The following is a 26,524-nucleotide window of genomic DNA, read 5'->3' as shown; positions in this document are numbered from 1 at the left end:
TGTGTGTGTGTGTGTGTGTGTGTGAGAGAGAGAGAGAGAGAGAGAGAGAGAGAGAGAGAGAGAGAGAGAGAGAGAGACCAAATTGTGATATTGGGATGGATTCCTCTCCTTGAATGTCCCACGGAACCCCGCGCTCCACAAGTGGGAAGCAGTAGAGGGGACAGGACGGAATTCGGTGTAGACTTAATCATAAAAGGAGGGAAGCAGCATTCCGGGAATGAGGGGTGGGTAGGGAACCAGGAATCAAGAGGCTGAGGAAGATGTTTTAAAGAGTGAACCCTGAGGCAGGCCTCATCAGTAGGAGAGCAATGGCCCCCGCTTGATCCACAGCATCCGACACTGATGCTCAGCATAACCCGCAGTGCACTGAGTACGTGGGACAGACAGCCCGCAGAGAAGCCGCAGCGGAGCACACGGGCGCGGCTCCCCGCACGCCTTCCCTTGGCTGCTCTGGACTCCCCACCCCGATGCGGGCCAGCGGCTGGGCGGGCGCGGTTCCGGAGGGATGAGGGGGGTAGTTGGGCGGGCTGGGCGGGGAGGAGGCGGGGCTGCTGCACTGCCTTTACCCAGCTGCTCCCGCCCGCACGCAGTCAGAGCGAGTGGAGCCTCCGTCTGCTACGGCGGGCAGCGGGCGCTGGAGCGCAGCGCAGCTCAGCGCAACCCTTCGGCCGGCAGAGCGGACTGAGCTAGAAGCGAAGCGCTGTCGCCAGAGGCGAATGATGAGGGCAGGTGCTGACTGCAGCGCCATGGACCAGTCGCGCCTGCTGCTGCTGCTGCTTCTAGGGGTAAGAGGTAGCGGGAGGGACGCCTGTTAACCTTTTTCAGGAGCCGAACCCCAAGGGGATCTGAGTGCCACCACCCAGGGAACAGAATAGGGCGTCAAGGTCCCAGATGCTGGGAACGGGTGGCGGAGGAGCTGCAGTGCCGTGACCCACAGGGGCGCTTCTAGCTTTTGGGACTTTCAGAGCGCAGAGGTGACCCAGTCCCAGGATAGAGATGCGGACAGGACTGTGGCACCGATGCTGATCCTTAGTGCTGCTGGTCCTTGGGTACTACGGTGGGGACGGTGTAGGGGACTGGGAGGGGTCTCTCGGAAGGAGGTTTGAGAGTCACTGGCGCCTGGGTTCTTTTGACGACGGCGTGTGAATTCTGGGATCCTGAGAGGACTTTTCCCTTTAGCATCTTAGTCCTTGGGGAGTTGTAGGACAGAACCGAGTAGAGAAAGGAGGGGGATGATATCGGCGCTAGAGATGTGAGGGGCTAGCGACGGAACAATGGGGGAGGCGACTGAAGGGACTGGAGGCAGAGGGGACCGGGCATGGACAATGGGGACCGGGCAGACAATGGGGGGGAGGGGCGTCGAAAGGAGCGATTCGGGAGTGGCAGAGAGGTTGAGAAGTAGGCTTAAAGGAGGGCAGAAAAGAGACTGCCACCAAAGAGGTAGAGAGATGGAAAGCGGTGCGTATGCTGAAGTGCTCGGGACCCCGCCTGCCTACTCAAGGACAGTGGGATGAGGACAGCGAAGACAGACAGACGTTTCCCGCGTGGGTTCTAGCGTTTTTTCTCGCGGCCTCGCCCAGTCCGGGAATTGCATCCTAGGCTGGGAAGGGAGCATCCGCTTCACTGGGGCAAATTCACTCCCAGAGTGGATCCTTGGCAAGCCTTTTCATACGGTTTGAGGCAATGCAGTGGACCCAGAGAGACAGAGCCCGCATCCCCCTACCCTATCTGACGCCCGCCAGGTCTCGGGATGAGTAGCGCTGGGACGCTCAAGGCGGTACCGGCAAAGCACAGCTCTGGGAATGCACAAACTCCAGGCGACCCGCAGGGGGCACTGCAAGGTGCAGGATTGCCTTTTGCAACTGCGTGCGCGCCTAGGCTACTCACTGCACCCCTTCTAAGTTAAGCAGTCCCCGGTCCAGAACTTAATAGGGTCATCATTCCTCCTACATCTGGCTAGGCTTTCGATAAAAGTCAATGAACCTTTCTCAAATGAGGCAGGGGCCGCTTGGATGTCTCGGATTCTGTCGGATTGTTGTTCAGAGACACCAACTCCAGCTAGGTCATCAAGTCTTGCTAAGAACCTGAGTACTCTGGGTATTTCTTATCAGATCTTAGGAAAGGTTGGCAATAAAAGTGGAGTCCTCACTATTCCCTCCACCTTTTTCTTCATCTAGCACTATGCCCCCAAATCTTCATCTTACTGATAAGGGAGGCAGAGACTTTTGAGTTAAACAAGTTGGCCAAGATCTCGCAAGCAAGTTGGGCCAGGATCCTGTGGACGGATGACCTATCACCTCATTCCAGCTCTGTGCTCTCTCTACTCAAGGGTGAAGCTGGGGGGGGGGGGGAGTTATCAGCTTCGTGTCACAGCAGAGATGGGGGTGACACCATCCAAAGGATAGACAGAAGTGGAATATGGAAGCGAGAGGCTGGAGAACCACTTCAAGCTCCGGTTTCATCCTCAAAGCTCAAGCCTGGTTCCCCGGAGCTGTCAGTTAGTACCTGTGGCTTCCTCCGGGGGATTTGGGAGTGGCTGCAAGGGTGTTTGTTGACTAGTTTCCCCGGTTAAGGATGCCTCAGGCGCTGCGTGTTTCTGATCTTGGAGAGGTGAGGGCGTGGCCTCTGGACCGGGGCTGGAGGACATCCCTGAGTTCAGAAAAGGTGCGCACAGGGGAGGAGAGGGGGCCTTGAGGCCTTAGCAAGGTGGACCGGGCACAGAACCTTCTGACCTGAGCTCCCAGGGCTCTCTACTTTCCACCTCCGCCGCAGATTGTTCGGTATGAGCCAGTTCAGAGGTCCGAGCCTCTTCCTGCGCCGCTGACAGAGTGCTGAAACCAGAGCGCATCCCGGCGAGTCTGCTGGCGGGCCGCGCCGGTAATGGAGGCACTTTGTCATTCAGACGTCTGTAACCGGAGCCTCCGGGCTGGCTAATGCTCCTAATAGGGATGCAGCCGCGTAGGCAGCAAATGGGCAGCGAGAGCGTTGGGGCTGGCTTGGAGGGCGGATAGTGTGGCGGCTCCCGGAAGGAAAAGCCTCCACCTTACCTGGCCAGCCCAGTCTGGTTCCAGCACCTGGCTTCCTCCCTAGGGGGTGAGTTGGAAGAGAGGACATAAGAACGTTCGTGAAATGCCTACGCTGTGTCCTAGGTATTTTTACATTATATACTCCGTAGGTCCCAGCAAGGTAAATTTAGCTTAAATTCCCACTTTACAGGTGAGGAAGCTGAACCCCCGGGAAACTTAGGCGGGACACCAGGCTCTCCCAGTTGGAAAGCAGAGGTGGCCTGTGGGAAGCTGAGAGTCAAGGCTTTGGGCTTTTCTCCTCACCTTTTCAGCTTTACTTGTAGATCATGAAAGGGGGTGTGGCCCTGAGCTGCCACTGGCTGGGTGCCTTAGACCCTGCCCTGTGCCTCTGAACTGAGCCACTCCCCTGATCCACGTGATCAGAGCCCTAGCCCCTCTCCAAGTCTCCACAAGGCAGCTTCTGAGGGAATCAACAGCGGCCTCCTTCTCCTGCCTCAGTGGCTGTCCAGAGGGGTGGGGAGTGAGGCCGGAAGCCAGTGCCAACCCCTGGGTTTGAGAGCTTAGGCTCTCCAGATATTGGAAAACCTCTCCTTCCCCATGGCTGTGGCCAGGCGTCTATCCTCTGGGGAACCCTCTCTGAAGCTGCAGTGAAGGGTCAGGATTGAGCCCTTGGAAGCATCCATCTAGTTGCAGACACGGGTGCATTTTCTGTTTTGTCCAATTTAAAAAAAAAAAAAAGTCAATTCATCCGAGCACGGAATGCCCTGCCATGACAAAAATAGATGGTAAACATTCTGAAAAATGGAGAAGTCATGCTATCAACTTTGAAATGAATAAATGTAATAGATATAACTATCAGGCAAATGGGCCTGTCATTTTGATAAATTGATCAATTTGGATGGGATTTTAGAGCAATTAGTCGGAACTCTAGTCACACTTTCCTGCTTGGCGGGTGGCTCCCTTACTGTTTTGTTTTCCCAGGAGTCGGCAGCTCCCCAAGACATGTGACTTCCTCAATAGCTACCATCGACTGGACCCCGACCTACGCCAGACAGCTCTGCATGCATTATCCCATTCAATTCTCCTAGCCACCCCGTGCAGGAGTCATGCTCAGGCTAGAGTTTGAGAAAGGAAAACTGAGATTTTGGAAGACTAAGATGCTCAGAATCACAGACTTTTTGCAGCAAATCTAGGATTTTATGACAGAGGCAACATAAACCAAGTACAGATGTGAATGCGGATTATGTGGCCTCGATTTTAAATACAAGTCCTGAAGGGGAGGAGTGGGGAGGAGAGCAGGTTCTTGGCAGGGATGCTTGCCCTAAGCTACTGTGTCTCCCACAAGGACCATACAGCTCCACCCCCCAGCATACACTCTCCAACTCTGCTGACCTTGGTTATGTGGAGCAGTGGTAGGCGCCACAGGTCTACAAAGGGAACACACTGGGGGAAGAGAAGAGGTGTTTGGTTGGTTGGTTGGTTTTTTTTTTTTAAATATTTATTTATTATGTATACAGTATTCTATCTGTGTGTATGCCTGCAGGCCAGAAGAGGGCACCAGACCTCATTCCAGATGGTTGTGAGCCACCATGTGGTTGCTGGGAATTGAAATCAGGACCTTTGGAAGAGCAGGCAATGCTCTTAACCACTGAGCCATCTCTCCAGCCCCGTTGGTTTGGTTTTTTAAGACAGGGTTTCTCTGTGTAACAGTGCCCACTGTCCTGGAATTCACAGGAATCCCCCAGCCTCTGTCTCTAGGATTAAAGGTGTGCGTCACCCGCGAAAAGAAGAATTCTAAAGAACCTTGATGCCACATCATCCACTCATTTAATGCAGCAGTTTGAGGCGGGTGTTGTCATGGCTACCTGCTGGTAGGAAACAGGCACAGAGAAATTAAAAACCCTGTCTGTCACTCTGGTCCCAAGTGATGAGGAACTCCTATCAAGGGAAGAAGGGGAATGAGCAGTAATTATGGCCAAATGTTTGACTCAGGGTACTCCTACTTCACACATACACCCCCCCACCCCTCACCTCCATTTCTCTGTGTCCTGGTTGCCTTGTACTAGAGATCCTCTTTTCTTGCCCCACCCCCACCCCGGATGCAGGGATTACAGGCATGCGTGCACCTGGCTCCCAGACAGTTTCTTTCTTTCTTTCTTTCTTTCTTTCTTTCTTTCTTTCTTTCTTTCTTTCTTTCTTTCTTCCAAGTCCAGTGACATCATTTTAAAGACTCCATTAGAACTGTCACATTATGATTCTGGGACAGGGACTCTTCGGGTCACATTGTGATAGGAGCAAGAAGTGACAACTGATACTTTGACAGGAAGAGAAGGGACAGGAAAAGTTTTAAAAAGCTGACAAGATGACAAAAAAAATGTAGTCATCTAGGAGCAAGAACATGAGAGCACCTGCTGCATTGCAGCCCTGAGTAATCGCTGTTGCTAACAGCCAGTACCCCAGAGATGGAGAAACTGCAGAGCCAGAGGTGGGTGTGGTCCCCAGGCCATGGAAAAAAACACTGGAGGACAGCACATTTCTTCTTCCTTCTTTCCTTTTTTTCTTTCTTTCTTTTTTGCTCCTGAGGACACATCGCCATCCAAAGTCAGTCCTCCGGATTTCTAGGTAATTGAAGGCATCTGGTAGCTTCTTATCCTTAAGTTACACAGTTGCGTCCATTGGCTACCGACTCTGTGCCAGGTACGGCAGGAGATAGAAGGTCAACCTCATGTCCGTAGCTCTGCCTGTCTAATCTGGGAGCAGTGGGATGACAGGAACACTTCCTCAAGGATGTGCTATTTAAGCAGGGCCCTAAGTGATGAAAGGAAATGAGAACAGACCCTTCTGGAATCTCAGTTCCTGAGAAAAGCCCACCTCAGGGCTCCTGGTCTGCAGATGTGGCCAGCCAGCACTCCTACCGCTGGCACCTGGGAGGAGATGGTAGCAGCTTCCTGTGCTGCCTGCATTGTCCCTGCTGGGCTCATGGAAGCCACCTTGACCCTAGGGTATCACCCAGTGTCCCCCTACATCTGTATTTCCTTTCCCATCAATCTCTGGTGAGAACACAGTGGGTTTTGGTGTCTTGGCAAAGATCTGTCCAGCATGGAAGCTGGAGGGGAATGCTGAGCAAGCTTGTAAAGCTCCCTGGTCTCACAACAAGAGCCCAAATTGCTGAGCATCAGAGGGGGTGTGTGTGCAAGGTCTGGAGCCCGCAGAGAAGGCTTTGGAGTTTTATTAGACATTAAGGTTGTTCTTTAAGGAACAGAAACAAAGTGAGCCTCTCGCAGCCCCTCCCTCTGGGGAAATCTGGTGCTAAGTCGTTCCATCATGAGCAAAGATGCTTTAGTGGTAGGAATTTGATTCCCCTTTCCCCCTGTTCCAGCTCTGTTCCCAGGGGCCACATGGGAGGGGAGGGGAGGGGATGGAGTCAGGCTAGAGACTGGAAGTCAACTCTGGTGGAACAGAGTTGCTGGATCTTGGGAGCAGCTACTGATAACAGGCACAGGCGTCCCTTTCTCCCTGTCTTGGCGCCAGACTTGCTCATCAGCCTGTCCTTTGCCCTGGCACCAAGATGTCACTGTCTTCATCTGTAGGGAGGTGAAAAACTCCAAAAGGAAACCAGGGCAGGCCAGAAGCCTCCAGTACAGAGTCAAGATTTGAACCCAAGACCCAGACCTCTTGAACATAGACAACTCCCTTTTGACATTTAATATGTGAAATGAGACCCGGAGAAGGACCCTGCCCCCTTTGTTAGGAAAAGGCCCTGTCTCTGCGTAATCGAGAGCCCTGCAGGTGTGAGGCTTAGCAAACGGAGTATGGGCCAGATTTCAGCTCCACTGGCCCCTTTGGCCAGGAGCCCTGAGCAAGCTGCAACCTGTCCAGTCATTCTGGAAGTCAGTCCCAGGCTGCCCTCCCCATGTGGTGTATCCTCAGGGCTCCATGAGGGGCTGTAACCCCAAGGTGAACTTTGCAGAAGGTTAGCCACCGAGGCTGTGACCTCACACCCCAGCAGCAGTCAAGGGCACACTGTCCCCCCTCAGCCTTTCTTCCTGCCAGCTTTGATCCTCCTAATGCCTCCCTGGTGAGCTCATCCCAGCCCAGGTGGTTCCAATAGAAGGTATTAAGAGGGAGGCGTTTGATCCCCTGGAAGATACCACCCCCCCTTCTCCTGTCAGACTGACCCTCTGATCTTCTTCCATCTAGGTGTCCCTTGGAGGTGCCGAGGGGATATGTTCCACGGGCTTGTACACCCATAGCGGAGAATGCTGCAAAGCCTGCAACTTGGGTGAAGGCGTGGCCCAGCCTTGTGGAGCCAACCAGACCGTGTGTGAACCCTGTCTGGACAGTGAGTACAGGCTGGCAAAGGGGGAAGGTGTAGCATGTGCGGAACAGCGCTTGCCAGTGTTCCGCCTCCTGGCAAGTCCCCTGCCAACCTCTGTATGGTCACTAGAAGTGAGCAGAAGATGATATAAAAGGCAGAGGGATGCTGAGGAAATGGAGTGTGCAGGTGGAGGAGGGGGACCTGATGGGGGATCCCCCAAGCAGAGAGGCCAGTGGAAGAGTGTGGCCAGGCAAGAAGAAGAAGCTGCTGCTTAGCCCAGCTAAAAATACCTTCTGCATTGCAAGATCAATGGTGCAGCCTACCCTCTGTGGGTTTGGGGGGAGGGGGAGGAGGATCAAATCCTGGCTGCCCTGAAAACTGACCTTGGGGGATCCTGGGAGGGTACAACTACCCCTCCTCTAGGTCACTGCTCTGTAGCTTTCTGATGCCAGGAAGGACAGGGGCTGGAGCACAAGGATGCCCTTTTACTATGGGATGGCACCAGGTGGGAGCAGCAGAGGGGAACTGCCTGGCATTTCCCTCAGAAGGAAACAATCCCATCTTCCGGGAGTGGTGGAGAACAGGGACAGGAGGATGACAGCTCTCTTCTCATCCTCTTGTGAGTTCTGTGTCCCATGGGACCAGGAGTCTTGGTCTCTGCTGCTTGATACCTCATTGCTCTGCTGCTGCCCCAGTAGGATCCTGCATCGGCCTGGCACTCTGTCCCCACTAGGAGAGCTGCTGGTCACAGAATACAGAGCTGGGGACTCTGAGACTACCTGTGAGCCTAGTCTTACCTCTGCATGCCACCTCCTGAGCCTGTCCCACCTTTAAGCACCCCCATTCCTTAGTGTTCTCAAACCCATGTATTTCTATCACTGTACTTTTATGACTTTTGTAACCTTCTCCCCAGCAGTCGGACCCCTGGGCCAGATGGGAAGGCTCTGCACCCTTGGAAGGTGGTACCTGACCTTCCTTGGCTTCAGAGTCTCTCTCCCAAGGCAGATGTATACTCCCTAGGCCATGCTCCCCACCCCAAGGCATCCTTCTTCAGCAGCTGGTGGCTTCAGAGCTCAGGGGAGGACCATGTCAGGTATTAGGGGAAAGAAAGAAGGGCAGCTCAGAGGGGCTGCAGCAGCCTCCCCTCCTTACTCCCTTTCTCTGCCCTCCCCCTTGGGTTCCCCCGCCACACTCCTCTCCAGCTGTGTTAACAGGCTGCCTTTACGAGCCTACTTTATGGGCTGGAGACCCCAGCGGGCTTTCCCTCCATCCTCACAAAACGTTTCCACTAGGAAGCCCATTAAGCCCCTGCCTTCATGCTCTGCCAAAAAAGACCACAGTTTTCACACCATCCAAAACCTGCTCCCAGCGGTCTTCCGGCTAATTTCTGTGTGTTTCCCAGGAGCCGGCTTGCTCTTTCCATCCAGTGTGCCTAGCCCCCACCCCACCCCATATCTGCACCCTCTCATTTGAAGAGATCAGATGTCCTGCCAGACAGGTGCTTTCTGCTATCTGGCTGTATCTCAATCACGGAAGTCCTTATTACCGCTCATTCGTGGAGCCTGCCACGTATTCTCCATCAGAACCCTATGGGGTGGGGATGTTACTGATTTATTTAGTTTTGAGACAGGTTCTCACTGTGTTGACCAGGCTAACCTCAAATATCACTCTGTAGAGCAGGTTGGCCTTGAATTCACGATCCTCCTGTACCCTGCCATACCTGGCTATTATTTTCTGTTTCACAGAGAAAGGAAAATGTTCAGAAAGGTTTAGCTCACAGATTTAATAAGTTATGGATGTGAGTTTTGAAGCAGATCTGTCTCATCCCTAGGGAAAGAAAACAGGGTACCTCTGTAGGAACCGACTAGAAATGGATGTGTTGCCCAGGCTTCCTGCCTGTTTGTTTTCTCTCCCCTGTCTCCACTTCTGGCATTTTACTTCTCTCCATCCTTTGCCTCACCACCACACCCACACTTCCCAGGATATGACCCTTGGTGCCTTTGTACCCCGTCAACGTGGCTGCTCACTGTAGGTCCCCATTCTCCACCCCTACATGCAAAGCATCTCCTCTTTCCCTGCTTCTCAGCTTCTTCAACACCCCAGCAAATACAGCTCCTCCTGTAGTCTTGTTGGTACTTCTATCCTTAGGATGGAAGAGGCTGGCTCTTCCTCTTCCCTCCTTCCCTGATCTCTTCTCAGCAGGCAAATACCGTCCTCCCTCCCCCAAAGCTACTCTGAGTTTCCAGAGCTCACATCCCCTACTTCAGAGTGAGGCCAAAGTGAGCTTGGAAACGGCCCCTGTGTACTGGGTCAGAGAAGGACAGCTCAGGCAGAGGCGCTTCATCCCAAGTGACTAAGTTCTGAGGCTGATGCTTCCCCATCTGTGCCTGTGTCCTCAGGTGTGACATTCTCTGATGTGGTGAGCGCCACCGAGCCGTGCAAGCCGTGCACCGAATGCCTGGGCCTGCAGAGCATGTCGGCTCCCTGTGTCGAGGCAGATGATGCAGTGTGCCGCTGTGCCTATGGCTACTACCAGGACGAGGAGACTGGCCGCTGCGAGGCGTGCAGCGTGTGTGAGGTGGGCTCGGGACTCGTGTTCTCCTGCCAGGACAAACAGAACACAGTGTGTGAAGAGTGCCCAGAGGGCACATACTCAGACGAAGCCAACCACGTGGATCCGTGCCTGCCCTGCACGGTGTGCGAGGACACTGAGCGTGAGTTACGGGAGTGCAAGCCCTGGGCTGACGCCGAGTGCGAGGGTGAGTATGGTTCCTGGCTAGGTGATGTGGGGGCGTAGGGCTAGATTTGTGAGGAAGGGCGCCCTCTAGGGGTCATAAGAGCCCTGGCGGGCCTTGACCTGGTAAACACCCTCTTAGTTCCCTCTTGATAAGAGAACAGAAGTGGTGATTCCAGATTCGACTTCAGCGCAAAACCCTTTTCACTAACTCCTTCTTTGGACTGACGTTGGGAAAGCCCGGCTTAGTGTTCACTGGAAGAAGTCTTCCTAACTCCTCTTCCAGAGATTACGTGGGTGGCAAACGGCATCTGGAAGGAGCCATAGATGCCAGAGTCTGAAGCAGGCCTCCTTCGGGCCTGAGGCAGGTTTTCTGAGCTGGAGTGGGCCTGGTGACCTACAGGAGTGAGGACCCTTCAGCTATGAGGCCAGATGCAGGTGATGATGGCGGTAGCAATCCCACATCAATTCAGCTTGGAGTGACATCAGGGAGGTTCCGCTTGGCTCCGGACCTGCTTTTGATGGCCATAGGGTTGTTGGGGGCAGACGGCACATTCCTCTCATGGTGTGTTGTGTGTGTGTGTGTGGATGCGGTGTAGGCATCGCTGCAGTTAGTGAGATAGAGTTGCTGCAGTAACTGGCCTGGTAATGAGGGAAGTAGTTCTGTGGACAAAAGAGAGTGGTAATTATGGGTTGGGGGAGAGGGTAGGATAAGGTGGGGTATGCTTGGAAGGCTCTTGTCTCCTGGGGGCTGTAGGAGCTGAGTGGGCCTGCCTTATCCTGATAGCTCGCCTCAAGGAGATGGGGGATCCTGGGAGAGGAGGCACTTGGGAGTCAGGGCACAGCCACCATGGTCACTGGTTGGTAGTGTTCATCTCAGAGGGCACTGGGAGGCAAGCTGGTGGCGCTTTCCCATTCTGTCCACCAGCTTGTGGCCATGCCTATGGACCCTAACCTCGGGTGTGCTCACACTGAGCAGGCAAGAGTGCCGTCTTCAGGGAGTCCCTGGTTTTGCTGGAGAGGGATAGCCCTTGGCACTGGTTCAATGAGGGGTGCACCACAGCCCAGCCCCTAGTTCCTGGAGGGAGAAGATAGCTTTGGAGATTATCCACTCTGATGGAGGCAGTGGTTCCGCTTTCCATCAGCCCCTAGTTGAGCAGAAGATACAGACAGAGATCCCCTGTCCTTGAGGCAGAGGGGGCTCCTGACAACCAGGCAGAGCCTCCCCCATACCTGGACTTAGGCTTGCTCAAGTAGCAGAGTAGAGAAGGCTGGTAAGCTGCATCGAGGCCCTAAATTTGTCTGCAATGTTTTTACTGAATAGATGGGCTCCCTGTGGCTCTGGTCGAGATTTTCATGGGCCAAGACAGGCATGTGGCCTCAGAAGCTAGGCTGAGCCGGGAGAGAGCTTCAGCAGCCAGGCAGTAGACAGTGGGGTTCAGGGTCAGGGCTGTGATTAGAGCCAGAGGGCGGCCTGGTTGGCAGAGGAGCGGGCCCCACTGTTTAGAGAATTATTTCCTCCCAGATGCCACCCTACTTTCCCAGCAATCTCGGCAGAAGGCACCCCTGAGGAACACTTATCCCTATGTTCTTTCCGCTCCGTCCTCTGAAGGGTTAAATGTTAGCCCTGAGGCCAAGCAACCCTTTCAGGAAATGGAATTTGATTCTTGAGTTGGCAGCCCCCCCCTTGTCCAGTGTAGCATACTTTTCTGCATATACATTTCAGGTGTCAACATGGTGACTCACGCAGCCTTGGGGCAGACGCCCGGCCCCCTCACCACATTGAAGTTTAGGAGGGGTCACCTGCTCCCTCTTCCTCCTGATAGCACTCATTCCGGAAATGGCTGTCAGGACCTGCCAAGGGCTTAGTGGGTTGGAATGCTAGGGGACAGGGCCACATCTGGATCTCGTCTCCACCCCCATTAGAGAGGCTGGGAGGGGGGGGGGTGAGGGAAGGTGTCCTGGACACTTGACACTGTTTTCAGTCCTTCCTCGAGGCTCCTTCATTTCTACATCCCTCGCTCACCCACATCAGCCTCAGGGTCAAGGCTGTCAATCTGAACGGAGTCATAGCTGCAGCCTTGGGGCTCAGGCTGTACCCTCAGCCTGCCCTGTTACCCTAGAAAAGCACAAAAAGGCCCTCTAGGGTCCAACACCCAGACAGAACTGCGTCTTACACTTCCTACCCCGCTCCAGCTTCTAGAGCTTCCAGCTCTGTCCAGTCCTGGGAGGGGGAAGGGTGGGACTGGGCAGCAGATGGCAACCTTCTCCTTACTGCCAGCCAGATGGATTCCAGACTCACATCTGGAGGCCTTCCCCCTCAGAAGGTGCTGAAAATGGGGCCTTTGAAGCATCTCTGTCTCGAGCTAAGGCTCAGAGGACTAGTGGGTAGCTTCAACTCCAGCTTGGGTGGGCATAGTGTAGTCTGGGCAGGGCAGAGCTGGGTAGCAAGGTGCCCTCCCCTTAACCCCACTAGCATGCCCTGTCTGCTTTCCCTCCCTGCCCCAAGCGTGGGAAGTGAGAAGGGATGGGACAGGCTGCTTTGCCCAGACAAGTATCCCCTAGGCCATCATCCAGAGCCTACAACTCCTAGCTCTGCCTCTGGCTGGGTGGCAGGATGGAAAATCCCACCCACTAGTGCCAGGAGGAGTTGGGGCCTCTGCCAGGAAGGCTGGCAATGCCCGAATGGCATGAGCAAGCCTAGATGGGTGGCCAGGCACAGAATTGCTCCTTCTGAGGCAGTAGGCAGTGCCTACTTCGTAGATCCTCCCTCTACTAGATGTCTGCTTCCTGCCAACAAGGGTGCCAGCTGTCTGACCCAGACTTCTCTAGGTGCCAGGGCTAGACTGTTTGGGGGTCAGACAGCACAAGAAACATGCTGGCCACAGGACAAGGACTGGCTGGGAAGAAGCAAGTCAGCTATTCTCTCCACCTCTAGTGCCAGCCTAGAGCCTGGAGCATCTGAGAAAGAGGTCTGAGTGTCTCTGGTCAGGTACCTAAGTGTCACATCCTTCCAGAGGGCTGTGGTCACCACCCAGAGAAGTTACATCCCTCTAAGCAATTGAGGCAATGCTCCAGCTTGAAGCGTCCCTACAGCTCAGACTTCTAGGTGTGTTTGCCTCATGCCTGGATGCTGGGCAGAGACTAGAATTCTGGTTCCATCTTCCAAGCCAAAATTTTGCTTAGAGACCATTTCTTTTCAGAGAGTCCATTTTCTAGATGGAGAAATCAAGGTCCCATACTGACAAAAGTCTCCTGTCATGTAGCCTTTGCTCTTCTCCACTAACCTGACTCGTGTGCACAGTCCCAGTCCCCAATTCCATGCCTGGTCCGGTGTGCATGGAGTCAGGGGTTGGAGGCTCATGATGAAACAGTGGGGTGCCAGAGAGAAGGGAAAGGCCTGGATAGGTCCTAACTCCTGTGCTCCTGTTCCCCAGAAATCCCTGACCGATGGATCACAAGGTCTACGCCCCCAGAGGGCTCCGACAGCACGGCCCCCAGCACCCAGGAGCCCGAGGCACCTCCAGATCAAGACCTCATAGCCAGCACAGTGGCAGATATGGTGACCACTGTGATGGGCAGCTCCCAGCCTGTAGTGACCCGAGGCACCACCGACAACCTCATTCCTGTCTATTGCTCCATCTTGGCTGCTGTGGTTGTGGGCCTTGTGGCCTACATTGCTTTCAAGAGGTAAGAGAGGACACTGTGAGGGAAGAGGAGAGATGTGGCCTGAAAAAACACACATTTTTTAAATTCAACCCTACACCCATCCTCGCTCACCATCTCACGCCTGACTCGTGACAGAAGAGGGTTCCCTTTCCCGGCCTGGTTCCAGCCCCTCCCCCCTCCCAGGCTAACTCCTGCCACTGCTGGCAGCTTCCATCCCTCTCACCCCACAGTCTCCTGGGTATTCGTGTGCCTCTTCCCTTCTTTTCATGTCATCCTCCAACTTCCATGTCACCCTTGGGCTCCTATGGTACCCACATCAAGGATTTCAAGACAGAAAAACCCCCAGAAGGCATTTTCAACTTTAAATGCTCGTCCTGTTCTTTTCTTGTGTGTTTTGTTTTTAAATCATCAAAGTCATACACGCTTTTTAAAAGCAAATGCAAACAAGACCAAATTTGTTTTGTGCGGGGGATGGAATCCAGATCTGCGAGCATGCAGTGCAAGCTTGCTGCCAGGGAGCAGTAGCCGCACTCCTAAGACCAATATCTTCTAAAGTGAGAAGTAAAAGCCTCGCTTTAGCTCCTCAAATCCTACCCATCTTGTGGGAAATCTCTTTGGGATAAATTTTCCCAGCTGTTTATAGTGTTGTTGTTGTTGTTGTTATATAAGCACTCACGTTAGCTTTTTATAATCATATGTAGGCATGGAGAACTTTTCTAAGACTCAGTGGGAACACACCGGGCACCTTCCCCTCTTAATCCCCGGCAGGAGAGGTTTTCTCAGAACACAGATTACCTGATCTTTTGTAGCCTCTCATTCAACAACATGCCTGGACCGTAATGTAGTTAGCCAGTCCTCTCTTGATGGACGTTTGGTTTATTTTCAGTTTTTTTGTTATTGCTTATAATTGCCAAGGAAATGTGTATTGTGATTACTGTTCACATGTGGGATTATTCTAGAAGGGTCAGCTGGGAAAAGTGGAATTTCTAGGAAGTCATCTATTTATGCACTGTTTGACCTGCCAACTTTTATTGAATGCTTACCAAGTTCTTCTACCCCATAAAGCTCTCAGTGTATGTGTATGTATGTGTGTGTGTGCATGCATGCATGCGTGCGTGCGTGCGTGTGTGTGTGCATGCGCAGAAATAGGCGCCTTATCACTTCCCAGCCTTTTGTAAAGAAGAGGTTCTCAACCTATGGGTCTAGGGGGTTGACCAACCCTTTCAAAGGGAACACCTGAGACCATCTGTATCTCAGAAACTTATAATTATGATTCATAACAACACCAAAATTAGTTATGAAGTAGCAATGGAAAAAATTTTACGGTTGGGGGGGTCACCACAACATGAAGAACTGTATTAAAGGGTCGCAGCCTTAGGAAGATTGAGAACCACTGATATAAAAAAAAAAAAAGCTCCTTAGATACTTCAGAGGGCACCTACCAAGGCCCTGGCCTGGACCATGGGCACAGATGTGTTGGTTGCATTGGCTGACCCTCATCCCAAGACCTGGCCTGCTCCTGGGTTCCAGGTGGAACAGCTGCAAGCAAAACAAACAAGGAGCCAACAGCCGACCAGTGAACCAGACGCCCCCACCTGAGGGAGAAAAACTCCACAGCGACAGTGGCATCTCTGTGGACAGCCAGAGCCTGCATGACCAGCAGACCCACACACAGACTGCCTCAAGCCAGGGTGAGTGGGAAGGACAAAGCCTGGGGGTTTAGCCACCACTGAAGGGACTAGCAGGGTAGCAGGGTCCTAGAGGCTGGGCGGGGTGGGAGATGTGGGGGAAGGGAATGTTTTCCCCTGAGGTGACTTGGGGGAAAGGAGGCTTTTACAAGTTGGATCATCTAGACTCATCAGGCTAATTGTCCCCCCTGGGGGTTAATTACTGCCCAAAGTAGCTGCAATTAGCCTCCTGCCTGCTCTTCTAGGAAACAAGTGGTTAAGTGTGCACGGTAATTGGCGGCCCATAGCCAGGCTTTAGGACACTTGCTGCAGTTGTCTGGGGCGAAGAGCCCAGTCCCCTCGTCTGTTTGGATGATTGCTGGGGGGAAGGGACGCTAGTGGAAAAGATGCTGTGGAAGCTGAGGGTGAGGAAGAGACCGTGAGTCAGCAAAGTCCAGGCCCCTCCCACCCAGGCCTTATCTAGGATCTCATCTTGGGGAGCGCCCCTTGGCCCAACTCTCTGCGCGCACTGCAGGAAAGAGGGTCAAAGGTCAAGAACTGAAGGGTGCTGTTGTCCGTCCTCTGCAGCCCTCAAGAGTGACGGCAACCTCTACAGTAGCCTGCCCCTGACCAAGCGTGAGGAGGTAGAGAAACTGCTCAAAGGCTCCGCGGGGGACACCTGGCGACATCTGGCAGGCGAGCTGGGCTACCAGCCTGAGCACATAGACTCCTTCACCCATGAGACCTGCCCGGTCCGAGCCCTGATGGCCAGCTGGGGTGCCCAAGACAGCGCAACACTCGACGCCCTCTTAGCCGCCCTGCGCCGCATCCAGAGAGCTGACATCGTGGAGAGCCTGTGCAGCGAATCCACGGCCACATCCCCAGTGTGAGCTCACAGACCGGGAGCCCCTGTCCTGCCCCACATTCCAACAACTGATGCTCTAGCCAGCCCCCCCAGAGACGTCCCCCTCCCCTGGGGTAGCCCAACAGTCCGTGCAGGGCCTCTGAGCCCTGCTCCCCACACCGTAGCCCTGTTGCTGTCCCTGAGGGAGCCCTTGCATCTGACTACACTTCCTCTCCAGTGAGAGATAGGACCACCCCAAGCCTGTGCTGCCCCAATTACCATCTCAGGCCTTTCCTCCCTTTCCTACACCTTAGCTGTGTCAGAGCCGGGGTTTTGACACCACAGATGGTAATAGGGGCACCTCAGAGACTCGGGCAGCACTGAAGAACCCGAGTCATGGACTCCACACTGTGAACTGGAGAACAGGGAGCACTGTGGTTGGCTAGACCTTCCTTAGTCCCTCCCTCCTCCACTCTGGCCAAAGATGAAAAGGAATACAGGCCCATCTGAGCTGAAAGCCAGTCCACACAGCCCTCTTACTCACAGGAGAGGCAGGGACTGACCCAGGCCACCCAGCAGTAGGGAGGTCAAATGTAGGCTGACATCCTCCTCTCTGAATGAGGGCATCTGGAGTGCCTGAAGTCAAACACACGTCTGGAAGCCAAGTCTGCCCACCCTCTACCACTTGCAGGCCCCTACTCAACCCTTGTGCAGAGGAGCTGTTTGTCCAAGACCTGGTCCATTGGCCCACCCTGCTGGAGTCAGGCTAAGGGCTTGGGGAGTGGAGTGTTGCCTTCCTCTGTCTCTGTCAGGCTTACCCAAATGGCATTTGCCAAACGGTACATCTGTTAGTATCCTCATTCTTGGCATAGGCCTGGAGCCAACATTGGCCCCTAGAATCAGCCCTAGGGGTCAGGGACCAAGGACTCCCACTCCACAATCCCAACACCGCGCGCACACACACACACACACACACACACACACACACACACACTAAGATAGCTTACTTTTTCCATGGCTCTTTTTGGGTTGAGACTAGATCCTGCTGGGGGTCACTGCCAGAAAAGCATGGAAGGGAACTGAGCTGAGCTCCATGGGGGCTGTCTTCCTCCCCCCCCCCCCGGGTTTGGCAGGCCAAGGACTGCTGTGTCTGAGCTGGCGTCTGTCTTCCAACGGGCCCCGTGCGTGCGTGGAGGAATGCTCTCACTCCTCCCTTTCTCAAAGTCTGTCTGAGTTTGGCTGCACCCAGAAGGCTACGGCAAAGAAAAGCAGGCTGATGGGAGAACGCGGCAAGAAACAAGAACAAAACAGATGCTGGCCCACGGTCTGTGGCAGGTTTCTGCAAAGGACTGGTTTCCTGAGCACCGCCAGGAAGGGGCATGAGGTCTCAGCGGCGTTTTCCCCCCCTCCCTGGCCTGTTCTGTTTTGCTTGCTGTTGGAATGAGTAGGCTGCCCCTCTATTTAGCATGAAGGAGCCCTAGGCAGGGTATGCACAGACTGACCACCACCCCTCCCCACCCAGGGTCCTCCAAACCCTGAGAAGACACTAGGAGCATTGCACACGGGTGGCATTTTTATGGACCTCAATCTGCAATGAGCGGAGGAACCCCACCTGCTGGCCTGCCCCAGGCACCCGAGGAGTGGTACATTCTTCGTGTATTTATTTTCCTCCCTAGAAGTTGGGGAGCAGTGGGGAGCTGCAAGTGCAATTTAGCATGTGTTTGGTTCTGGAGTCTCTCCTGCCTTACTTTGGGTCAGGAGGGAACCGTTGACCCTCCAGCTGGCAGCTTCCAGCTCCAGACCCCCTCAGTCCACCTCCCCATCACCTCCCCCTTGCATCCTGTGTAAGCATTTCTTGGGCCCTCCCGAAACCTACACATAAAATATAAGTGATGGACATTAAATAGCAAAAAAACAAAAAAGAAAGAAAAAAATGGTGCCGAGAGATTTTCTGGAAACACGTATTTTTTGTTAGTTGGGATTGAATGTGTAGATCAGGGTCCCTCCCCTCCAAACTCCCAGCCCTATAATTCCCAATGTTATGAGTTCCTGTCCAGTCTTCTGTAAGTTTTGACAAGAATCCAGCAACTTTATATGTGTGGTCATGAAGTGGGTGGGGGAAATAGTGGGGGTCCTTTGCTCCCAGATCTCAGAAAGGGAAAGAAAAAAAAAACCCGCCATGCAGGAAGCTGGGCAGCTGTGAACTTGACCAGATGTCAGAAGTGAAACTGACCACAGGGGAGCCAGAGGCTCGATAGGAGGGCCAGGTCATGACCCCGCAGCTCCCAGCCACCCACATGGCCTGTAAGACACACAAGCGTACTTATACACAAGATCACACAGAACCTCTGTCCAGATGGCGCAGCAGGAGATTGGCTGGCCTGGCCAGGAGTCAGGCAAGCCCCTCCCTGGAGACTTCTGTGGACAGATCCTAACCAGAGCTCTTGCCTGCCTGACTTGGGAGACTGTAGGACTCCTGGCTGTGCCCCCTCTGAAGCTGGTGAGGCAGGTGGTCAGAACTGCCCATCCCTTACTGGCCCATCATCCAGGTCTTCTAGTAGGGAGTGGCTTGCGGCCACCCTGGAAGGCAGGAGAAGGATTTGCTCTTCTAGGAAGAACAGCAAGCAAACCTTCCAGATTTCCAGGCCCAGGGAGCAGGGCCAGCAAACCTTCCAAATTTCCAGGCCCAGGGAGCAGGGCCCAGCCAAGAGTCAGATTCAGGGGGACAGGAACATCCTTGTGTCTCACCCCCACTGACAGGATACACAAGGAAGACAACATGGTGGTAGAGAGGAGAGACACAGAGGAGATGGGAGAAATGATTTTGGCACTCAAAGCCTCGGAGTAATGGGAGAAACAGTCCGTCTGATGGAGAAGAAGGGCTCAGGCTGGGGGTCAACTTCCTACTATGGGCCGACTCTCCACAGTAGGAATAAATTCCTACTATGAGAGAAGCATATCTGCTCTTAGGGGACTCTCCATTCTGATGAAAGAAATACCATCTTCCTCCTAAAGGTGCCTTGCGTGGAAAAATGCAGGTTCTGTCTTGTGGGAATAAAGAGGGGCACAGGTCCCCTCCTCAGTGACCACTTTATTCAGAAAACGGCAGCAGGCAGCCCTGGGGGTACAGAAAGTATAAGCGGAGACCTTGTCAGGCCAGCCCCAGGGAGGTCAGGGAAGGGACGTGGAAGCTGGCCCTTGTAGATGCATGAGGTAGCCTGCCTGGGAGGAGAGAGAACAGAGGCCAGCTTGGAGAAACACTGGAGCCTCGAGCCCAGAAAAGGAGGGGAGGAAAGCGAGGAGGGGAGGGAAAGAAGGAGGGCCAGCCAGGGGCCAGGGCTCCTGTGGAGTCCGTTGAAGGGGTCTGGACTATATTCTTAGGACTCTGGAAGCTGTGGAGGATTTAAAACACTCCCCATCCCTTCCCAGCACTTGGGGGGAAAGACTTGGTGTGACCTCTGCCCTTTCCACCCCTCCTGCCTCCACCCTAAGAGTTCCCCATGCTTCCTGAGGTCCTGTGGGGCTGTGTGAGCAACACCCTAGACTCACTGCTTTGATCCAACAGTTGACCTTACTGTCTGTGTGCCTCTCAGATGCCTCAGAATTCTGAAATCTGTGATTTCCTTTAGCCACAGCGCCACTGTGTGCGCTGTTCTATCTAGAACATTCTTTACCAAGGTACCTCAGTCTAGAGAATCTTTAGGGAAGGCTGACTGGTTCCCTGGGTCCAAATTAGTTTTTCTGTCTGTCTGTCTATGTATCTGTCTGTCTCTCGTGGTGCGTCCTGCTTGTTTCTTTAATATGCTTTGTTTTTGACAGGGTTTCCTATAACCCAGACTGGTCTGAACCTCCATATAAATAACCAAGACTAGCCTTCAACTCCTGATCCTCCTGCTTCCACACCCCAAGACTGGGATTACAGGCGTGTGTCAGTCACCACACCCAGTTCCAAATCAGGTTTCTTGGTTCCAGCTTCAGAAAACCCCACGGTCTGTCTTCTTCACACCGCTAAAGACCTCTTTGTACCCAGGCACTCGTCTGAGTGATTATTCGATTACTATAAATCCCAGGAAACCAGAGCCAGGCTCTGGTCCTGCTCACTGGCGTGTGCTTAGCACCCTGCCTGGAAGACTGTTGGATTACACTTAGTAAGTGATGGGCTCACTCCGTCCAGTACCCACAGAACACAAGGGACCCATGTAGACTTGGAAGCTTTTTAGTGGGCACCTTTCACAAATAAAAGAAACAGCAGGTTCTACCAATGGATTAGCCCAATAGATATATAAATATTATTTCAACAAGTGATCAAGATATAAAATTGTTCATGAAATATTTTAGATATCTTTTTTTTTTTGTCCCACTAAGTTGTCTCAATCCTATGTGGTTTTTGTTGTTGCTTTTCCTTTTTTTTTTTTTTTTTTTTTTTTTTGAGATAGGGTTTCTCTCTATAGTCCAGGCTGTCCTGAAACTGGCTGTGTAGACTAGGCTAGTAGATCTTCCTGACTCGACGTGTCAAGTGCTGGGATTAAAGGTGAACGCCACCACACCCAGCTCCTGTGTGTCTTTATTCTTCCTCCACATCTAATTTTAGACCAGCCACATGTCAAACGTCAATAACACAAATGCCTAGTGGCTGCTGCATGGGGGCGGCAGCACGGGGCTCAGCTGTAGGGATTTGGATCTCGATAGCAGGAACTCACTCCCAAGTCCTCAGGGGTTTCAGAGGACAAAGGGGAACCCCTTAGCTTCTGTCTGTGTCCTCAGTGTCCTTGGACCTAGGCTATAGTCTTCACTTCCAACGTGCCTCCTGGCATTCCCAGGGCACAGGGCACTTCTCTAAATCCAGAGCCCAGAGTCTGTCTCAGTCTGCCTCATGCCTTCATCTTTGAAGGCCCAGTTGTCTCAGCCCCTTCCCTCAGGCCTCCCTCTCTCCCTCTGTCAGTCAATGGGCAAAGAGAGACAAGACTTGAAACCTAAGTCCTCTGAATCCAGCAGAGAGAGCCATGGGAGACCCTGTGCCTGTGCTGGAGCTCCAGGGGAAGAAGGGGTTGAACCAGGGCTGGGGTCACAGAAGACATTTTCTGTGGTGCTCCAGCCGAGGGTCTGCTGACCATATGGCTGAAAGAAGCAACTCCTCTGATAATGGGAAGCAGACCCACGTCAGCCTGTGGCAGCTGGTGGGCAGAAGCCTGGGCCCCTGGGCCTCGGGAGACAAGGAAGACTACTTCTTCAACCTCCTGTCCCTTTTAGGTCCCTGCTGCAGCCTTCTTGTCCTCCCTCTGACCCTTCTCAGCCACACCAGACACCTTGTCTGCTATCCTGCCTGGCCTGTGCCTAGGGTCCAGCTCTCAGCCCAGCTCCTTCAAAGTGGCCAGGCCTTCCCCAGCATATGCCCTGGAGAACTCCCGTACACTGCCCCAATCCAGGCCCTTATCATCAGCTCCAGGTGCAGGGTGGAACTCCCAGGCCCAGGAAATAATCCCCATTTCCAATCATGCTCCACCCAGCTTTGGCCTCTTCCAACCCTACTGCCATCTAGGAGATGAGCTAGGGACATTTCCCTAAGGTACCATCACAGAACATGCTGGAACATTCTAGTTCTCATTCCTCATCCTTCCCAGGGCACTCAGTGGTGCCCCCTTCAGACCACATCCGGGCATTTCCCAGACCTGGGGGGTAGTCCTTCCCAGCAATCCCTGCCCACCTGCCACTCCCTCCTCACTGGTTCGAATGTTTCCAGCAACTTTCCCAAAGGGTTCAAGAGGTGAGTTTGGGTCTCCTCCCCAAACTGGGATTACTCCCTCAGGAAAAAAAAAAAAAATCTAGTCATGCCCTTGCTTACCCCATAACTTAGTGACTCAGAATATAAGGGTCCCTCAGAGGCATCTAGCAGGAGCCTGAAGCCCCACCTCACAAACCCTTGGCCTGGGGCTCAGTGTTCACTCTCAGAGACCTTGCCCTGCTAAGGCTAAGGCTTCCATCAGCAGTCCAGATGGTTCTCATTCTACTACCCCAGACCTTAGATGCCAGCACTGTTCACAGGATGTGCAGGCCAGGGGCACAGGGCAACTCAGGTGCCATTCATCAGTGCTGGAGCAGAGGGCCATGCCATGACCTCTTGGGGTCCCCAGACAGAGCCCAGAAGCCAGCCTTAAGGAGCTTTCTTCTCCTCAATGCTGGACACAATAGCCAGGAGTCTGTGTTGCAACAGGAGGCAAATTCAACCAACTCCATGAGGTGATTTCCAGTCCATCATTAGAAGTGAAAAGGCCAGGACCAGCTTCTCCCTCTCCACCTCCTGCTCCCCTTCCTTGGGTAGCCTTCTCCTTTATGCTGACAAGACAGCCAAAAGGCCTCAGGTTCAAAGTCCTAGGGGTAGAGAGTACTTTGGTCCTAATAATCCCAACCAAGTTCCCCAGGGGTCTTTGGTTCTGATTGGCCCATCCCTATGACCCTTGAAGGGAATCGTAAATGGGCTAAGGTGAAGGTTGAGTGCTCCATTTCTAGGTCAAGAAGGTCTTCTCAGCCTGAAGCAAGGGACCAACAAGTGTGGTGGGGGTTGGGGGTTGTTAAGACCGCTAAGAGGGTCTCCCAAAACGACAAATGCAGCCTCTTCCTGGCTCAACACTTGCCCCCCCCATTTCCTCACCAGGGAGCTCCAGTGTGGATATCTAAGAGAAATCACCAGGAAGGACTGGAGAGATGGTTCAAGAACTAAGAGCCATTGCTACTATTGCAGGGGGCCCAAGTTCACTTCCTAAGCTCCATTCACATCTGGCAGCTTACAACTACCCATAACCTTTAGCTCCAGGGAATTCAATGTCCTCTGCTGACCTTCTGAGATACCTGTACACACACACACACACACACACACACACACACACACACGCATGCACATGGGAGGGAGGAAGGGGGGAAAGAGGGAGAAAGGGAGAGAGAAATAAAAAGTAAATAAACAACTAAATAAAAAATCACTGAGGAAATAAATGTGGGTATTGTGGTGCAGGAGCACCCAACAGGCACTAGGGCTCTGAGAAACCCCAAGAGGTCCTATCAGGGTAGTTCTTGAATTGAACCCCAAAGTCTGGACAGAGTGTAGACTGTGGGGTGGAAGAGCTGAGAGAGAATATGAAGACCAGAAACAACCGCAGCAAAGGTGAGGAGGAGTGGGAGGCTGACTCAAACTCCCATAATACTCATGGGGACAGGGGAGGACCGAGCCAAGTCTAGGGGTGATTTGGTGCCAATCTGAGGAATTTGGACAGAATGGGGAGCTAGTGAGGTCATCTGAGCAAGAAAACATTCTGGAAGGAGGAAGGAGACTGGTTGATCTCTGCAGAGACCAAAGTGGAACAGACAGTAGAAAAACAACTCTGGCAGCATTAGGAAGAGGGAATATAGGGCTGGTGAGATGATTCTGTGGGTAAGGTGCCTGACACCAAGGTCGATGATGTGAACTTGGTCCCTGGGACCTACCTAGCAGAAGGAAAGGACTGATTCCTGTAATTTGTGTTCTGATCTCCACCCCATACATCATAGCACGTGTATTCAAGTAGGTGCATAGATAAAATAATGTAATACAAATTTATCCAGGCATGCTGGCGCACACCTTTAATCTCAGTGCTTGGGAAGCAGAGGCAGGCAGATCTCTGTGAGTTTGAGACCAGCCTGGTCTACATAGTAAGCTTTAGGACAGCTAGAGCTATATAGTGAGACCCTGTCTCAAAAACAAACAACAAAAAAAAAAAATTAAAGGAAAGAAAGGAATGTGGCTAGGGATGTAACTCACTGGCAGAGTATCTGCTTAGCATGCAGAAGGCCCTGGATTCAATCTGCAGTATTGGCCGGGGAGGGGGTGGGTGAGACCAGACAAAGTGAAACCCAGGCCTAGCATGGTGGCAATTCCTATAAGCCAAGTACTCAGGTTGGTATAGAGAATCCAAAGTCAGTCTAGGCTACAAGTGAGACCCTGTCTCAACAGAAACAGAGGAAATAAGCTAGCCTTGGTATCAGAGCAGCAAAGCAGTGGGGAGTGACCCTTCTTCCCTCTCCCCCTGTGTGTGGCTGTGGGCTGCTCACAGAGACAGGCCTGGCCAGCTGGAAGGCCTGCACACTTTCAGAAAAGACTGGGAGCTCTGCCCTGAGGTGATGAAATGTCAGGGCTCAGGGGACTTCCAGCCTTCTAGAGGAATACCTTTGAGTCATCTGTTTTGTTTTGGTTTTGTTTTTTTTTCAAGACAGGGTTTCTCTGTGCACCCCTGGCTGGCCTAGAACTCACCGAGATCCTCCTGCCTCTGCCTCCTGAGAGTCACCACCGCCCAACCCTTTGAATCATCTGACGGTGAGGTCCTTACGGAAAGAGTCTGTAGTGTAGAGGGTCTGCCGTCCTAGCGCTCTTGCGTAGCACCGAGAAACCAGGAACATTAACTGGTGTGTTTTTCTCTTCAGTGCAAGGGACTTACACCTGTTTTCCACCCGGAATGCTGGGCTTGGATGTAGTCAGTAACCTGGTGACCTTTTACCATCTGTAGAGCCAGGCCTCACCTGAATCACCCATTCTGAAGAAAGGGGTCTCATGTACTTTGCAAAAAAAAAAAACAAAAAAAACAAAACAAAAAAAAACTACTGTTCTGCTTACTTCAGACTCTTCTTCCCTATACCTTTCCTCTTGTTTCTCAGTCAATAAAACCCATGCTTATGGAAGAGGTCAAAGGTGCTTTGCCAAGGAACTCCAGGACCCTTTCTGGTGCCTCACCATCTTGCCAGCATGAGCCAACATCTCCTCCTCCGGGAGCTCTGTGACTATTCAGAATGGAGACAGACACTGTCTAGCTCAGTAAGATTGGATTCAGTCTCAAGTGCCACAGCCTAGATGTCCCATCAAAGTGCTGCCTCCTTGAGACTCGGAGAAGCAGATACCAGGCTCTGTGAGCCAGGGAAATGCTCATAACATCCCTTCTGGTGTGTGTGTATATGTGTTTGTGTCTATCTGTTCACCCGTCTGTGTCTCTGTGTGTGGTAAAGATGGGTGTAAGGGTGGTGTGACTGGCTAGAAGCCAGTGCACAAGGCCCAAATCACTGTAGGTTCACATTGATGCCACCTCAGTAGCTCTGGACACCTGGCTCCTCCTCCATAGAGCAACACATGGGCTGGGCACGTGCCCAGAGAGTGCCACATGCCTGTCAGGCTGGGGCCTGTCACATGCCTCTCCAGAGAGGCTGCCAGAAGCCCCGCAGCTGGGTAAACCCAGCAATGACTCGGGTGAGGTTGGGAGCTGGAGGGAGACTCCCAGTCAGGCCAGACTGCAGTACCCCTCCTGTCCGCGTACCTGGCTGGCCAAGAACAGGGGAGAGGGTGGTAGTGAATCTGTTGGGTGTACTGGCACTGAGGCTATCCCAGGCGGCCCCAACAAGGAGTCAGCCCCCCATCCGGATCCAGGCAGTCTTCTATCAGCAAAGTCATTCCATGGAGACATAGGGACAGCCACACTCCAGACTTGGTGGGTGATCTGCTCTTTAACCTGACAGGATGAACGGTATCACAGAGGCCTGTTTCCTGTACTCTGTACTCTAGACCAATCCAGAGTTTGGTCCCAAGTTAGGTCTGTAAACTCCAGGGGGCTCAGGGAACTAGGAGCTAGTAAAACTGCCTGTCACGAACCCCTGGAAACTACTTAATGATATCAGATGCCATTTGCTCAGTACATAAAAGCTCATAAAACATGGTCACAAATGTCCTGTGCAATCACCATATCTGCCTGCATGAGAAGCATGACTGGACCCAATTTACAGATAAGACTATGGAAAACCAGGAATTTGTCCAAGACCACATGAGAGTAAGTGTGGCAGACCCAACCCATGAACCCCACCCACCCCACAGAGCTGAAGTTGGAGGTATATGGACTGGATGGGGATGGAGAGAAAGGCTAGGGGCAAGGGGTGGGCCCAAAGATACAGAGAGAGTAGGGACTGCAGCTCAAGAGGTGGATAGAAGCTGATAACTGACCTGACATCCAAGTTCCTAAAGGATCCCCTTCCAAAGAGTGGCAGGGACAGCTGGAGTCCCCCCGGGGAAGAAGAGAAAGGGGATCCCAGTTGAGGGCCTGCAGTCTGAACCCTAATGCCGCCACCAGGGCCCCCTCCCCTCTGCTCCCGGCCCCTGGCCCCAGCTGCAGCAGGCTGGGGCTGCAGGGCACCTGGCACAGGGCCATCCAGGCCAGCCCTGGGGGGCCGGGCCTGAAGATAGGAGGATCAGCTGCAGGCCTG

General features: G+C 53.1%; 1 protein-coding gene across 1 annotated transcript; it reads left to right on the top strand.

Annotated features, from left to right (window-relative positions):
* The first annotated feature begins 607 nt into the window (after positions 1-607).
* Ngfr (nerve growth factor receptor) lies at positions 608-18,191 on the top strand. Its single transcript, XM_005350622.2, has 6 exons — positions 608-785; positions 7,227-7,368; positions 9,744-10,103; positions 13,516-13,768; positions 15,278-15,438; positions 16,003-18,191. The coding sequence occupies exons 1-6, from the start codon at positions 717-719 to the stop codon at positions 16,302-16,304; spliced, it is 1,287 nt and encodes a 428-aa protein (XP_005350679.1). The 5' UTR covers positions 608-716; the 3' UTR covers positions 16,305-18,191.
* The last annotated feature ends 8,333 nt before the right edge of the window (positions 18,192-26,524 follow it).

The sequence above is a fragment of the Microtus ochrogaster genome, chromosome 7 (assembly GCF_000317375.1).
Source record: "Microtus ochrogaster isolate Prairie Vole_2 chromosome 7, MicOch1.0, whole genome shotgun sequence".
Lineage (NCBI taxonomy): Eukaryota > Metazoa > Chordata > Mammalia > Rodentia > Cricetidae > Microtus > Microtus ochrogaster.
The sequence above is the reverse complement of the archived record's forward strand: the minus strand, read 5'-3'. Positions and strand labels throughout refer to the sequence as shown.

Bases quoted from the DNA above. Each gene is read 5' to 3' on its own strand.
- Ngfr (XM_005350622.2), top strand. From the start codon at position 717: ATGATGAGGGCAGGTGCTGACTGCAGCGCCATGGACCAGTCGCGCCTG. The intron at 7,369-9,743 runs GTGAGTACAGGC...CTGTGTCCTCAG, and splicing joins GTGTGAACCCTGTCTGGACA to GTGTGACATTCTCTGATGTG. The intron at 13,769-15,277 runs GTAAGAGAGGAC...CCTGGGTTCCAG, and splicing joins GCCTACATTGCTTTCAAGAG to GTGGAACAGCTGCAAGCAAA.